This window comes from Notamacropus eugenii, chromosome 2 (genome assembly GCF_028372415.1).
Source record: "Notamacropus eugenii isolate mMacEug1 chromosome 2, mMacEug1.pri_v2, whole genome shotgun sequence".
NCBI lineage: Eukaryota > Metazoa > Chordata > Mammalia > Diprotodontia > Macropodidae > Notamacropus > Notamacropus eugenii.
In genome coordinates, this window is record NC_092873.1 from 66,955,497 (window position 1) to 66,969,848 (window position 14,352).

The following is a 14,352-nucleotide window of genomic DNA, read 5'->3' on the forward strand; positions in this document are numbered from 1 at the left end:
AGGCACCTGGGCAGACTTGCCTCTCCCCTTTCCTGGAAGGTTACAGGTGGGCAGATTCAGAGAACTCTCTGTGTGCCTGGGTATCACCCAGGCAATGGACAAAAAGATGGCAAGATGGGGGCTGGAGGACAAGGACAGCGGTACACCTAGCTCTTGGCCAAACAGTGGAATCCAAAGAACAGGCCCCTGGGTAGTTCAAGGCTGCCTGACAGGGTCTCTAATGGAGAGCCTCAGCAATATCAGCTGGTCAAGATGTTCACCAGGGATCCAGGTGAAGGCAGAGAAGACAAGCTGATCTATTTTGCAGATGAGAGGAGACTGTGTATTATCCTATTTATCCCGTGCAGAGGGAGCATGCTTTGTGTATATTTGTTTGCATGTTGTCTCTCCTATGAGACTGAGCTCCTTGAAGGGAGGGAGGCCCTTTAGCCTAAGCTACTTAAAGTAGCTTAACAGATATTTATTAACTGATTGGTTGGTTGCTGTCCTTCATGACATCTCTGTGCTGGTCAAGTTTCAGCGTGTCCAACTGTGGCTGATCACACCAATATGAGTTTGGAATGCTCTACCACAGATCGGGCACAGACACCGTGTGTGAATATTTAGGGTGGATACTCCAAATCTGCACATCCTACACTTCCTTTAATTGAAACAACACAAAGGAAAAGGAAATGTAGTAACTAATAGACTGACCTTGAAGAGCCGGCTAAGGTCACATGACCTCCATTTACAAGAGATGGGCCTTGCCTAAAACCTTCTAGCTTCAATGAGAGTTTTCTCCCCTTCCCTCTACACCTGGCACTCTAGCTCACTGTATCACTGGGAGATGGAAGGCAGGAGTGCAGGCTCAGGCGCAGGTGAGGGCCCGGTGGGGCACAGCCACATGGCCAGTAAGTTCCCCAAAGACCATGGCAGTGGCACCTAAGCCCAGAGGAGAATCTGTCAGTGAGGAACACGCATGATGTACATCTACAGATGTTAAGCTCAGTAAATGCTCAACTAAAGCTCATAGGCCATGACACTCGGAGCATGTCTTGCATGTGCTTGATCAAAGAAAGCCCCCTTCCCTTCACCCCCTCACCCAAAGGGTGCTCTAGGCACCCCCAAAACCCCACATGAGGAGTCCTCCCCACAAACGCAGGTTTCTGGAGAGTAACCCAAAACCCAAGCCTGATGTCAGGATGGGGAGGATGAGGGTGTCCACACTGACCTTCAGTGAAATGCTCAGCAGGCCTGGCCTGCAGACCAGCCATGCCAGGTAACTGATCTTGCCAGTGGAAATTTCAGTAGACTGAAAGTTCCTATTGATTTCTTCCTTTTCACTTTAAAGGGGGGATAAGGAGGGAGAATAGGATCAAGGCATCTAAGGATGCACAGGTCTAGGTCCAGGTTGGAGTCCCTTCAAAAGCAACAATCACCAAAGCGTAGATGCCTTGGTCCATGCCATTAACCAGGAAGATACAGATGGCAAGGGGCCACTCAGGCACCAGGCTTGTTTCTTCAAGAGCCTAGTACTGCCTGGCTGGCACACAGTAGGTGCTCCATTAATGCTGGAACTGCACTAAAATGAACTAGAAACAATCAGATTCAAAGTGGGGGGGAAGAGTCCTAGGGGGGGGGGGGCGGGGTGCTGCTAAAATGGTGATCATGAAGATCATCTCCTGAAGCGCAGCATGAGGATGACTCTGGAGCCTGGGGCCTGGTCAGGAGTGGGTGGGCACAGACCACAATAGCCAAGATAAGGATGCTTGCAGTTGGCCCACCCTGCCTCGCCAGCTCCTTCCTTCACTCGTGATCCTCACACAGTGGCCACCCTGGAGGCAAGGACGGCAGGCTTCCACACAGGCACACATGCACACGCCAAGTACATGGCATGTTTTCGGCTCAGCTCCCACAACCACAGTAGCAAGAAGAGTGTTAAGTAGGCCTCCTCTGAGTGGGCCCTTGAGTCTAACCCGCAGCTGCAGCTGAGACCCAACCAAGAAAGTGTTCGTGTCAGGGTCTCCTCAGCCACTCTTTCGAGGAGGAGGAGGAGGAGAAGAAAGAGGAGGCGGCAGCGGAGAAGAACACGCTCTGAGAATGCGTTGGCCACAGGAGCCCTTCGGTCTACTAGGCAGAGCTCTGAACTCAAAGGTGGGGAGTTGACCCACCCTGGGGCTCCACTGCTTCCAGGAGATGGTCGTACTTTTCTAGGACTCAGTTTCCTCCTCACTAAAATGAGGAAGTAGAATATTTCTTAGTTCTCCAGGCCTACGACTCAGAGTCCTCCTAGGCAGGGTCCTAACAGCAGCCTTTTCCCAAGAAAAAAGTATCTTCTTTATAGGGCAAGAAGATGAAAAAATAGACAATACCCCTTCCCCCCCACACACACACCATTGCCTGTCCTGACTGCCCTGACTGCCCATCCCAACCTCACAGGTCTGAGTACCACCCAACGAACCCCACAGGCAGCTCCTGTCCTAGGTAGCACAGGGCAGGGTGGGGCAGAGGGTGCGAGATAGAGCTGTTTCTCACTTACCTGTACTAGGCATGTGGTTCACTCTCGGTGGGTTCAGCAGTTCGACTGGCTGGTCTCGGCCAGAAAGTCCATCTGGAAAAGGAAGAAAAAAAAGACAGTGTCATTATAAGCCACCTGAGGTGCAAACTCCTCTCTGCTAATGGGTGAGGAGAAGCTCAATCAAACCCCTCAGTAAGCATCTTTCCAATTCCAAGTGAGGCTGAGGTGATTGTTTATCTTTGTGACTGGCCATGGGCATGGAGCAGACCCATGATAAGATACTCTGGGGCAGGGACCTCCAAGTGCAGAGAGTCTCCTCATGACCCACCTGGAGCCCCAAGAGGTCAAGGGAGACAGCCCCTGCCACATAGCCATTAATGTCAGAGGTAGCTGTCTCTCTGACCACTAAACCATGTGGCCTGGTTAGAAATGTCAGGCTACCCCAGTCATGACCAGCACAAAAAAAAAAAAAAGAATGGTGGACTTGGAGATGAGAACCCAGCTTAAACCCTCAGCTCAGCCACTTGCAACTCATGGCAACCTCCCTGGTCCTCAGTTTCCTTGTCTATAAAACAAAGGCACTGACCTAGATGGCCTAAGGCCCCTCCTGGCTCTAAATCTCCTGTGCAGTGAGCCACTTGCCTCCTGAAGAGAGGCCTGTGACCAGACACCAAAAACCAGAGTGGACATTCCCCCTTGCCCCATTGCACAACATGGCTAACAACACCATGGCTGCTTAGGAAACCATACAAGTAAGGAACCTGAGCTATGTCCAGACAGTCAATGTGGGGAATGAGGTTGATCCGCAGAATGGCTCAGGGGGATTCCAGAGCAACACCATACTTAGTAGGAACTAGCCTCCGGGCTTGTAGGAAATACAGACCTTCTCCAGTATCACAAAGAAACCCCCACCAAGATTACACCAATAGCCTTCTCTGGAGATAGCCCCTGGAGGTCTTCAAGCCCATGTGGGATGACTTGACCACTTTGGGGGCTCTGTAGCGTAGATCCACTTTGGATTAAAGCGGAATTCCCATTCAAGTTGGGATTGGAATAGATGCCTCTAAGGAAGAGGATGTCACAGGCCATCACAGGGAACTAGCACTGGAGCTGACCATGCTTATGTGATCTCTCTCCAAGCTCCCAAGGGTACTGACCATCCTGGTCAGGGAGCCTTGTGTTCTGGCTGCTCCTGGACAAGCGACCCACTCCCAGAGGGGTTACAGCCAAGCAGACTTTGGGAAAGGTGTGGTCTGTTCTTGAAAGAAAAGGTCCAACTATAACCTCTGCCTTGTGGGTGTCTCCCTTCCATCTGAGGACCCGAGCTCTACAAATAAAAGTACCTGACACGCATGGTGCATTTTCAAGTTTGCCAAATTCTGCTCAGGTATCATCTCACTTCAGCCCCTCGACATTTTCACTGCTCCCCATTAGCTGGAGTGAAGTCTCTTTACCAGTGGACACCTGTCCACAGCTTCAGGAACCACTTTTTAGAAAGAAATGCTCTGACCACAGTGGGCAGCAAAGGTCTGGCACCCCTGCAGGACTTCGATGGCATGACCCAGGCCAAAGCGGAGAAGGAGCCAGTAAGGTGTCCCAGCAGCCCATAGAAAACTGCCCAGCAGAACATGATGTTGATTGCCTTGTGGGATTCTAGTGAACATGGAGGAGAATCCATCCACCTGGGGAGATTCACTGCTGTGGGAACATCTGCCCAGACTTACTCAAGGGCCCAGATCTATTGCTCCCACATTCTCTGCCCTACAATCCTCAGAGTTAATACAATGCACAGCTCACAGGAGGGGCCTAATCAGTGTGTGTGGGTTGGACGGCATGATCCCTGCTGGCTCTGAGTGTGGTAGGCAGGGCAGGAAGGGCTTGCAGGACAACAGCTGCCCACCTTCATCTTTTCTTAGGAACCAGTACCAGGACGTTTTTGGTAAGGTGAACCAGAAAGCTGCATCTTGCTAGCACCAAAATGGGGCAACCCCATCCTATTCTCTCTCCCACTGCCTCTTACTCCCCTACTCTATCTAGGTCTGCTTCCTCCTCCTCCCTGTGTCTGAGCACAGGAATGCAGAGACTTTGCTGAGAAGACTGACCACAGCACCTGATGCCTGGGCTGCCTCTATTCATCTGTAACAAACATGAGGACAAGGCCTATCTGCGGCCACCTAGGCTGAGGGCAGACGGGCCAGGCGGAAACCTTGAGTTCCCAGCCAGGGCAGCCATGCCATCCCTAGCAGGGGCTCTGAGTCATTCATTCATTGGGGAAAGCTGCAATGAGGCCTTGGTGAGGAGAAGGAAGAGCCTCTGGCCTTCTGATGGGGCTCAGTCCAGAGACTTTTGGAGTTAACCCTCAACATGAAGTATTGTTCTCTACATTCCTGCAGCACATTCCTAGAGGGCCAGTGCCCAAAAAGAGAGAGTACTGCCTGACTCCTCAGAGAGTTTTCCCCTGCAAAATTCCATTTAGTGAAATTCACCCATGACACTGGACATCTGTTAGGGCCAAGGACAGACAGACAACGTCAAACCACCTCTGTCCTCAGGGAGCCTGAACTTTACTGAGGAGCATCAAAAAACATGCCTAAGTAAGGAAATACAAAGTACTGAAATTTAGGATTGGACTCGAGTCTCTCTAGTGATTCAGGCCAGCAATTAAAAAAATGAGAAAGCATAGAAATAAATGGACCTTTCCTCAACAGAGTGAGGGGTATCTATCTAAAGGAGGAAGCTAAGTGGCTCAGCAGACAAAGCACTGGGCCTGGAGTCAGGATGAACTGAGTTCATATCCAGCCTCAGACACTTTCTAGCTGTGTGACCTTGGGCAAGTCACTTAACCCTATTGGTCTCAATCCACCAGAGAAAGAAATGGCAAACCACTCCAGTATCTTTGCCAAGAAAAATCCCATGGGCAGCTCTGGCATGTGATGGTCTGCAGGTTCACAAAGAGCTGGACACAACTGAAAATCATCTATCCACAGACCAGAGTCAACATGATGTGTAACAGAGAAAGGGTGTAAGTGTTTCCAATCAGACCAGGGAGAAAAAAAGGATGTCCACCATCACCACTGCTCCTCCTTAATACAGGCCTAGAAGAGCTCGTGATACCAATGAGACAAGGAAGATACATCAAGGAAACAAACCAAGGCAAACAGGCTCGGAGAGCATCACCCTGAGTGACGATCTGATGATCCCCGTGAAAAACCAGAAGAGTCGACAAGAAAGAAACAGCAACTGACACAATGAAACCCACACAAGTCCTGGGCATCTCAGGAGCTTCCCAACAGTGACAACAGGAAAACCCAGACAGATAAATCCCACTCAAGACAACTACAGAACTAGACAATGTTGGAGAGGCTGGGCCGGTCAGCAGTAAATAAACGTGCCTTAATTAAGCACCGGTACTGCCTGTCAGGCATTGGAACCAAAGCATTCACAGAAATGACCTGACTCTAAGTACAAGTGATGCTCCATATAACATAACAGAGAAAGGGGACAAAGAAAGAGGAGAGAGGTGCACGGACACACATGTGCACACATAAACATGTATGAAAATGAAATGCATAAGAAGTAAACACAAAGCTGTGCATACCCTTTGATCCAGTGATCCCATTACTAAGTCTGTATCCCAAAGAGATCAAGGAAAAAGGACAAAAATGTTTATAGCAGCCCATTTTGTGGTAGCCAAGAACTGGAAATCAAGGGGAAGCCCATCCACTGGAGAATGGCTGAACAAGCTGTGGTACATTATGGTAATGGAGTGTGTTATCAAAAATGATGAGGAGCATGCTCTCAGACAAAACTGGAAAGATTTACATGAACTGATAACAAAGTGAAGTGAGCAGAACCAGGAGAACATTGTACACAGTGACAGCAACTTTGTAACAGTGATCAACTGGGAATGCCTTAGCTCTTCTCAACAAAAACGATCCAAGACAATTTCAAAGGACTCAGGGTGAAAAATGCACTGTCTCCAGACAAAGAACTGATCAAGTCTGTTTATTTCTTTTATTCTAACTTATTTCTTTTTGTTCTATATTTTTAATAGCATCATATGTTTTCCAATTACAAAGATAATTTTTCAATATTTTTTAAGGAGTTTGAGTTTTGAATCTTTCTTTCTCCCCTCCCCCCTGCCCAAGAGAGAAAGCATTCTGATATAGGTTATACATGTGCACTCATGTAAAACATATTTCCTCATTAGTCATGTTGTGAAAGAAGTAACAGAACCAAAAGGAAAAAACGAAAACAAAAAAGTGAAAATAGTCTGCCTCAATCTACATTCAGACTGAAATGAGGGCATGAGATTTTTTTTTTTACCCTTTTTATTTTTGTTTTATTTTGTGTTTTCTTTTGCAACATGGTTAATAGGGAAATATGTATAATTGATATCAAATTGCTTACCTTCTCAAGGTGGGGAGAGGATTTTGGAATGTTAAAAAGAATATTCATGTGAATATTCAAATACAGTATAATTATTTTTACAAAGTAATTGGGGTGGGTGGACCAGCAGATGGGGGAAATCAGGGTGGAGACTCACATGGGGGGAGTGTCTGAGTGGTGCTTTAGGGTGGCAGCCTGGAAAAAGTCACAGAGACAGAAGACAGAAGGCTGAAGCAGGAAGTGAGTTGTGATCATCAGTCATTATGATCTTATACTTAGCTCTCTGACCATCAGAAGGCTCCACCATCTTTTAGTCTCTCATACAGCCTGTCTTGGGGAGGTTGGCCCAAGGCATTTTGGGAATGGGCTAAGCCCTGGTCCCATTGGATAAAGGTCAGCAGTGACACGTATTAAGCGCAACTGAGAAGGAAAAAACAGAAGGAACAAGGTTCAAGCCTCAAGAAGAGGAATGAAGAGGGAGTCTTGGAGCTGCCAAGGGCTCAAAGGGTGGAACCAACCAAAGACCACAAGAGTCAGGGACAATACAGTTCAATTGCTTCATTTTACAAAGAAGGAAACGGAGGCCAGAGAAGTGGCCTGCCCCAGGTCACACTCCCTGAGGTGCTCCAGGCCAACGCCACTGTAAAGATGAGTGAGCCAAGGACATGCCAGGAGGTGATAAGGTAGTGAATGTCAGGGCCAGGCTTCCCCCAAGCTCTGACTGAGGATCCCTGCCTCCTTCCACCAGCGCCACAACACTTCTCTAGTCCCCAGAGAATAGAATGCTGCCCAATCACGGCTGGTTGGGATCCTCCAGACTGACACCCAACCTCCAAGTGCAAAAGACACCCAGTCCTCCAACAATCCCTAAGATCCACCCCACTTGGCTGCATAGGCCTGTCCCCCAGGCTGGCCCCATCTGCTTTAAACAACTGGCAGCCCTGAGCCCACTCCAAGATGGAAGTCAGTTTTTCTGAGGAAGATCTAGTTTTTGACCTGGGCTCTGCCCTGAGAATTAAGGAGTCCAGTCCAAGGCCTTGCAGAAAGCCATACAACCAATCTGGACTGACTATGTGTTGGCCGCATCAACACCACCTTGACATGCCCAAAGCCAGGGCCTGGAGCTGCTTTGCTCTGACTTACCATGACTCACACCCCGAAGGCCCCTGGACAGCAGAGCCTGTGCTGGGATCATAGAAAGCTGTGCTTACAGGGTAGCTCCATAACAGTCCATCTCTCAGCTTTCTGTCCAGTCTCCACACATGGCTTCATCTGCTCCTGCCTCTGTCAGTGAGGCCCGAGCCCCTCTGGCCAGGAAGCTGTCAGACCCCTGGCAGAGTGGAGTCCAGCCTGTGGTTAGCTGGACCGGAGGTAAGCTCAGGGTGTGAAAGCTGCTCATGCGGCTTAAGAAAGGCAGTAAAGGGCTGGCTTAAGCACTAAGGGAAAGTCTGAGCTGCCCCCTCCCTTTCCCACTCATAAGGATGCAGGACAAGAGCAGACCGGTCCCTCTTTGGTCACACCTCAAATTCTGCAGGTTCCTCAATTTTGTTACTGCAAATTGCTTTTCTAGGTATTTTGATGACGCTGCCCAAGGAAATGTGCCTAGCAAGCATGACCATGAGCTTATGGCAGATGCTCTGGATATCACCAGGCACAACCCTCCAGTAAAGATGTTGGTAGCATTCCAAGTCATCAAGTCAAGAAAATCCTAGGAGATTCTTGGGAGGGAAAGGTGGTGGGTATCATGCGAGCCCCAGCACCTCCACCCTCTCCTGCCAACACCCTCACCCTGAGTGACTGTGGATAGGCAGATGTCCACCCTGAAGCGCCTGGGCACTACAGATGGCTGAAGGGAGTGCAGGTTTCACCAGCACAGGATCGACCTGAGTAACAAACTCCCATGTCCCCACGCTATGTCAATGTTGCCAAGGGAAGCTGGCTGAGTGGCCCCCAGACCCCCAAGCAGGCTGTGCCTCTCCAGGCCTCAGTTTCCTCATCTGTACCATGGGGGAGCTGGCATAGTTCTCTCTCTCTTCATGCTCGGAGGGTGTCATAGGATGCACTTTCTTTAGTTCACAAAGCAGCCTCCTGAGCATGCAGAGGCGTCAATGGATGCCAGACTTCTGGCCTCTAGGCTCAGTTTTCTCTTGGTGGGGCCTGGCTCCTCTGGGTGTCATTTTCCAGGTTTCAGATGGCGGCCATAGCAGCAGCAGCAGCACATGGATCCCACTGGGCCCCGCTCCAAAAGCCAATGGCTCTTCAGTAAATGAATCATTCATATTTAAAATATCAGACCACACCACTCATCTATTAGTGACTGGGAGGAGGGGGCCTGCTGAGGAGGTCGCCAGGGAGAGGAAGTCACAGGGGAGCAGCAGGACCCGCCACTCACCCAGAAACTGCGAGCTTCCGGCCCTACATTTCCCATCAAACACCATCTGTGCTTTCAGGGCTGGGTAGGAGCAGCCAGAGACAGGTCTCACTGCTAATGGATGAAGAGACACAGCAGACTGCTGCCTCTGTTGCTATTCTTCTTGGGTCTTCATCTTGCCTTTAATTCATTTTCATTCAAATCAGTTCCACCCCCAATTCAACTTCCCCAGGTCAGAAGGTAAGGGCAGGCTCCCCACCTTTCAGAAATCCAAAGAGGATGTGGGACAGGTGGAGGGAGGGGGTGAACATAGGGCTTCAGACCTAGCAGTATGACCTTGGGCAAGCCCCACCTCCCAAGCTTTAGTTTCCTAATTTCTAAAATAGAGGGCTGGATTTGGTGAGCCCTGATGGGCTCCCGCCAGCTCTGAGTCCATGATGCTTCTTACACTAGACCATGATCCCCAACAAGGCCCTTCACGCAAAACCAAGGAGAGAAACCTTTCTTTCTGTGACATCCAGAGGCAGTCAGGGTGACCCACTCTCCTCAACATGACCTCATATGTGTTTTCTATCTACTTATACACACATGTGGGTGGGTGTTGTTTCCCCTGGGAAGATGGACAGTTCACTTCTATCTTCATATTTGCAATGATTAGCTCCGTATCTGACCCATAGTAAGTGCTGATCGGTGGGATGACAGAAGCACCCCTCCCAACAGTAGGAAGACAGGGCTCAAGTTCCCTTGTTACTCATCCCCATAACATCCCCCTGGGTGAGTCACTTCACCTGAGTGCCCCAGGCAACTCTCAGGGACCATCTGTGTTAGCACATCAGTGGAGGCACTGGACCAACAGAAAAGATACTAAGAATGTCACTGGGCTGAAGCAAGAAAAGTCAGCAAAGAAGATGAAAAATAATTTTGAGGATTCCTTTTTTTGTCCTTTAGAAAGGACACACCTAAAAAAAAAAAGAAAAAAGGACACCCTTGCCGGGAGGGCAACGTGGATTCTAACGGGCCTCAAGCCGGCCAGTGTGATGGGGAAAATGGATGAAGGGGGCACATCGCCTTCTTCTTTAAATTGAGCCAATCAAAGATGGAAACAATTCAAGCCTTGAGCTTAGCAGAGCCCAAGCTCCTCCCAAGATTCTCCATTGTCTGTGCTGTAGGGCCTCTCTAACTCCTGGTCAGAAGGACTCCATCCCACATCTCCACCTTCTGCCCTGACCTCTGGTGCCACGTCTCCCTCTGTCTGCCAGTTGGATGGAGGTTGTCTAACATCTTAAGCTCGCCCTGTACACCATGGGGTTCACCACAGCTCCCTCCAACCTTGACCATCCCTCTGTTCAAGGTGCCAACATCCTTACAACTCACGTAGATTTGCAACCTCAGAAAGGAGTCACCTTGGAGCCTTGCCTCAGCCTTCAATCTCCATCCCAAGCAACTGGTAGCTCTCTCTGACTGCCTCTTCAAGATCCCTCATGCCTGCTTCCTTTTTCCAATGGTCTGGAGGAGGACCTCAAGCCCTCCTGCCGGAGCCATTTCAGGATGTCCTTCCCCTCTCCAATCAAAGTTCCAAAAGCATACATCTTAACCCAGCACTCCCTTGCTCAAGAATCCTCAAGGGCCTCTGTTGCTTCTCAGATAAAATACAGATTCACTATGCAGCATGTAAAGCCATTAAGGTCTGACTCTCCTGTTTGCTATATTCTGCCCCTTCTTAAGAATTCTGGGTTCTAACCAGTGCTGTCTTCTTCACCTGCCTCTGCCCAGATGGACCTCATGTGTGGGCCATACTCCCTCTTCATCTTCATGTCCCAGAGGAAGGTGGTGAACCTCAGAACGGCCCAATTATGGAAGAAGATCACACTGGTTCTGTCTGATCCCAAAGCATAGAACTTGGAGGTGCAGGCTTTGGACAAGGCTAGACAAGAGCTTCCTAACAATGAGGGACATCCATACGTAGAGTGGGGTGCCCTTGGAGGTACTGGGTGTTTTCTTAACTGAAAAATAAAGGTTGGCAATGACCCCTGGAGAGTTGCTCAGGCCCGGGGGGCACTGACTACCCTCTGAGGATCTTTTCAACCCCAAGACCAGGAGTTATGAGACAAGAGCTTCTGGCTGAGGCAATCCAGACACCTGGGCCCTCTTGTCCCAAGATGGAGCCATGGCCCGTGGTACTGGAAAGGGCTGGGTGGCAGAGAATAAATAGGAAAAATGAACCATCTGTGACACTCAGCATTAACACCTGTTGACAGGCAGGCCCACAAACATTTTTGAGCCATGTTTCCTATTCTATTTCTCAGATATTTTACACCAGAGTGAGTTAAAAATGAAATTACTAACGAGAAGAGTAATTACCATAAATGTATTATTTATCTGCCTCCTTGCTGGAAATTTACAAGATTGGGGGTACAGAAGGTGGGAGAGTTCTAAAACATTTACGAGGGAGAAAGCAATTATGAAGGGCACTGATGTAGAATTTCCCCTCAAACCTATGACAAACACACTCCATGCACGCTTCCTCTCTAATTTGTCTGCACTCAAGAAGCTATTTTTGGAAGTCTCTCCGGACTGTACAGTAGCATCCCATGTACCGTAATGGCATTTTAATTAGCCCAGGGAGCTGGAAGATGAGCCCACATCCCAAAGTGAAGACGCCGACAAAAACGAAAACCTCCTTCCCTGGATTCCCACAATAGGATTTACAAGCCCTGGATCCAGGAACACCAAGGACACCTTTTCTTGCAAGGGGCTGCTGGGAGCCTGTCTCAAGACCAGAAAGCTCAGATGACAACCGACAGGCTGGAGTTCACTCTGCCAGTCAAGCAAGTCATATTCAGGAGTGAAGAGGAGAGCCAGGGCTAATAATACAGGAAACTGATAATAAAGTCTATTTTGTCAATAGACTGCTGTTCAGCTAGCCCAGCATGGCAAACGCTGACTGAGTGCAAACTAGGGGAAACTATCCCACTAAGGGGAACCCCGTGGAATAGCACCATGGACTTTGTCAACAGTGTGGCATGAAAGGCAGGCACATGAGGTGAGTCTTGCAGAGAGATTCACCTTGTTCTGCCTGGAGCAGAGACCAGGAACAAGGGGTGCATGTCACAGAGAGGCAGACTAAGGCCTGAGGTGGGGGAAAATGCGTGCCCAACAATGAGAGTGCAAAAGGGCAGGGGGCCTCCTGATCACTATGATTCCTGAAAGTTGCGGAGATAGCCTTGTTCAAGTGTGGACTGACCCAACGCCTAGAGGCTCCATGGACTCATATCTCCCTAGCCATCCTCTCTGCTCTCCACATTCAGCTCATGACCATGGCTTCTCTGCTCCCTCCTCACCCCACTGTGCCCCAATCGAAAGGAAGTCCCTGGAGAACATCAGCCTTCTCACTGATTCCTCAATGTCTGCATCCTGAGCTGTTAGGACAGTACCTGGCACACAGTAAGCACTTAATAAATGCTTGACCTATCTACCCATTCTCCATTAAATGCCAGGCCTGGGAGGTCAGGAGCCATCTGTCTCTCTTCTGTTTCTCTGCACCCCTGGATCGTGCACATTACACTGCTAATGAACGCTTGCTGCTGGCTTGAGACCATCTCAGTCCCCCAAAACTGTGAACACCCCTGATGGTGACATCCGATCTGTACCGAATGTTTAAGTTCTATGTACCCCAAGAAGTGGATGGAACTCCATGCAACTTTAGTGCCCAAAGGGGACATGACTGGTCCAATCAGCTACTAATGATGCCAACAGGAGGCAGGTGTGGGTGACAATCATACACTCCATCACTCTTTCAGCACCAGTGGCTCCCACTCAGGCCAAGGAGGGGTGGCCTTGCCAGGACTTGAATGGCCCAATCCTTCCTTCTCTCAATGCTGGGAGGACATTTCCAACCAAAACAAGGGAACACAAAACACAAGTCAATGAGCAAGGCAAACTTTGTAAGGGCCTTGGCCCGGCTCCCCTAGAAATAACCACCTTCTAAACAGCTAGAACTCCTCTGGAGAGTCCATGAAATAAAAGAGCCTTTCATGTCCAGAGTGGCCATGCACAATGCAAGAGACTGGCCTTCAGCACATGGAAGGAAAGAGAGCTCTCCATTATAAACCATAAAGATGGTGCCTGAGGAGCATGTTGGATTCCCAGGAATGTTCCCCTGTTGGGGGTGGAAGCTCAATTCCATGTGGACAGTCTCGGGCGGGTAAAAGTGGGAACTTCTAAATCTTAGAGTTCTCATGAGGCCCCCCAGAAAACAGCAGGGAATTGAGGAGTGAGACCGAGCAATCTCGTGTATTTCTGCCTCTTCCCGTGAGAAACGTGATGGGAGGAGCATCCCCCTCGAGACTGTCCCGGATCTGGGCACACCTATTGTTATCTAACAGGCACGGTATTCAGGTGCAAACTATGCGGCTGGAGAGCTTAATTAGGATCAGGAAAGCCTGAAGGCTCTCTTAGCTCGGGAGGGGCCATTACAGGACAGAGGGCTCCGTTTTCCCTCTCTTCGCTCTCCCCTCCCCCTCTCTCCCCACTTACACTTCTGCTTCCAATCTCTTACTGTAAGATCTTTGCCTCCTTGGGAGATTTCTCTCTCCCTCCTAAGGAAGAGCTCCCCCTGCACATGTAACCAGGACCCTGAATAAAGCCTAACCCTTGTTCGACTCCAGAAAGTCTCTTCTCTCATACGTTTATCCGGTTTGGCCAACCGAAGACCTGGGACAGGTAAGGTAAGACTCGGGTAGCCCTCAGGCCTCTAGGCCTGGCATTCCCCCATGTCAGATTCCCAGGAATGCTCCAAAAAAAGACCTTCCCTCTGCCCCCACCCAGCCATGCTCCATCTCACCCACCTCACATGCACATGCAAGTACACACATGCACACACATGCACATACCACCACCCCTCTTGGAAACACAAAGAAAATCTGTCCTCTGTTACCAGAGAAATAATTTTCTTTCCTAGAATGAGAGAAAGGTCTAAAGACCCACAATCACTGTCCGCAGCAGGCAGCTGCTTGCTAGCAACCCCCAATGGAGTAGAACTTGGACCTCGCCCAGACTAGGTACTTGATGAATCAACATTGAACTGAATTGATCA

General features: G+C 49.5%; 1 protein-coding gene across 5 annotated transcripts in view; it reads right to left on the reverse strand.

Moving 5' to 3' along the window:
- HDAC4 (histone deacetylase 4) overlaps window positions 1-14,352 on the reverse strand; it is a 268,595-nt gene that overhangs the window by 129,205 nt on the left and 125,038 nt on the right. For 4 of the 5 annotated variants that reach the window (XM_072640709.1, XM_072640708.1, XM_072640711.1 and 1 more), the window contains one exon: window positions 2,519-2,590. In XM_072640709.1, coding sequence (XP_072496810.1) covers window positions 2,519-2,590 — 72 coding nt within the window. Of the gene's footprint in view, window positions 1-2,518; window positions 2,596-14,352 lie in introns of those variants that run through there. The other variant, XM_072640713.1, reaches the window with a different exon arrangement.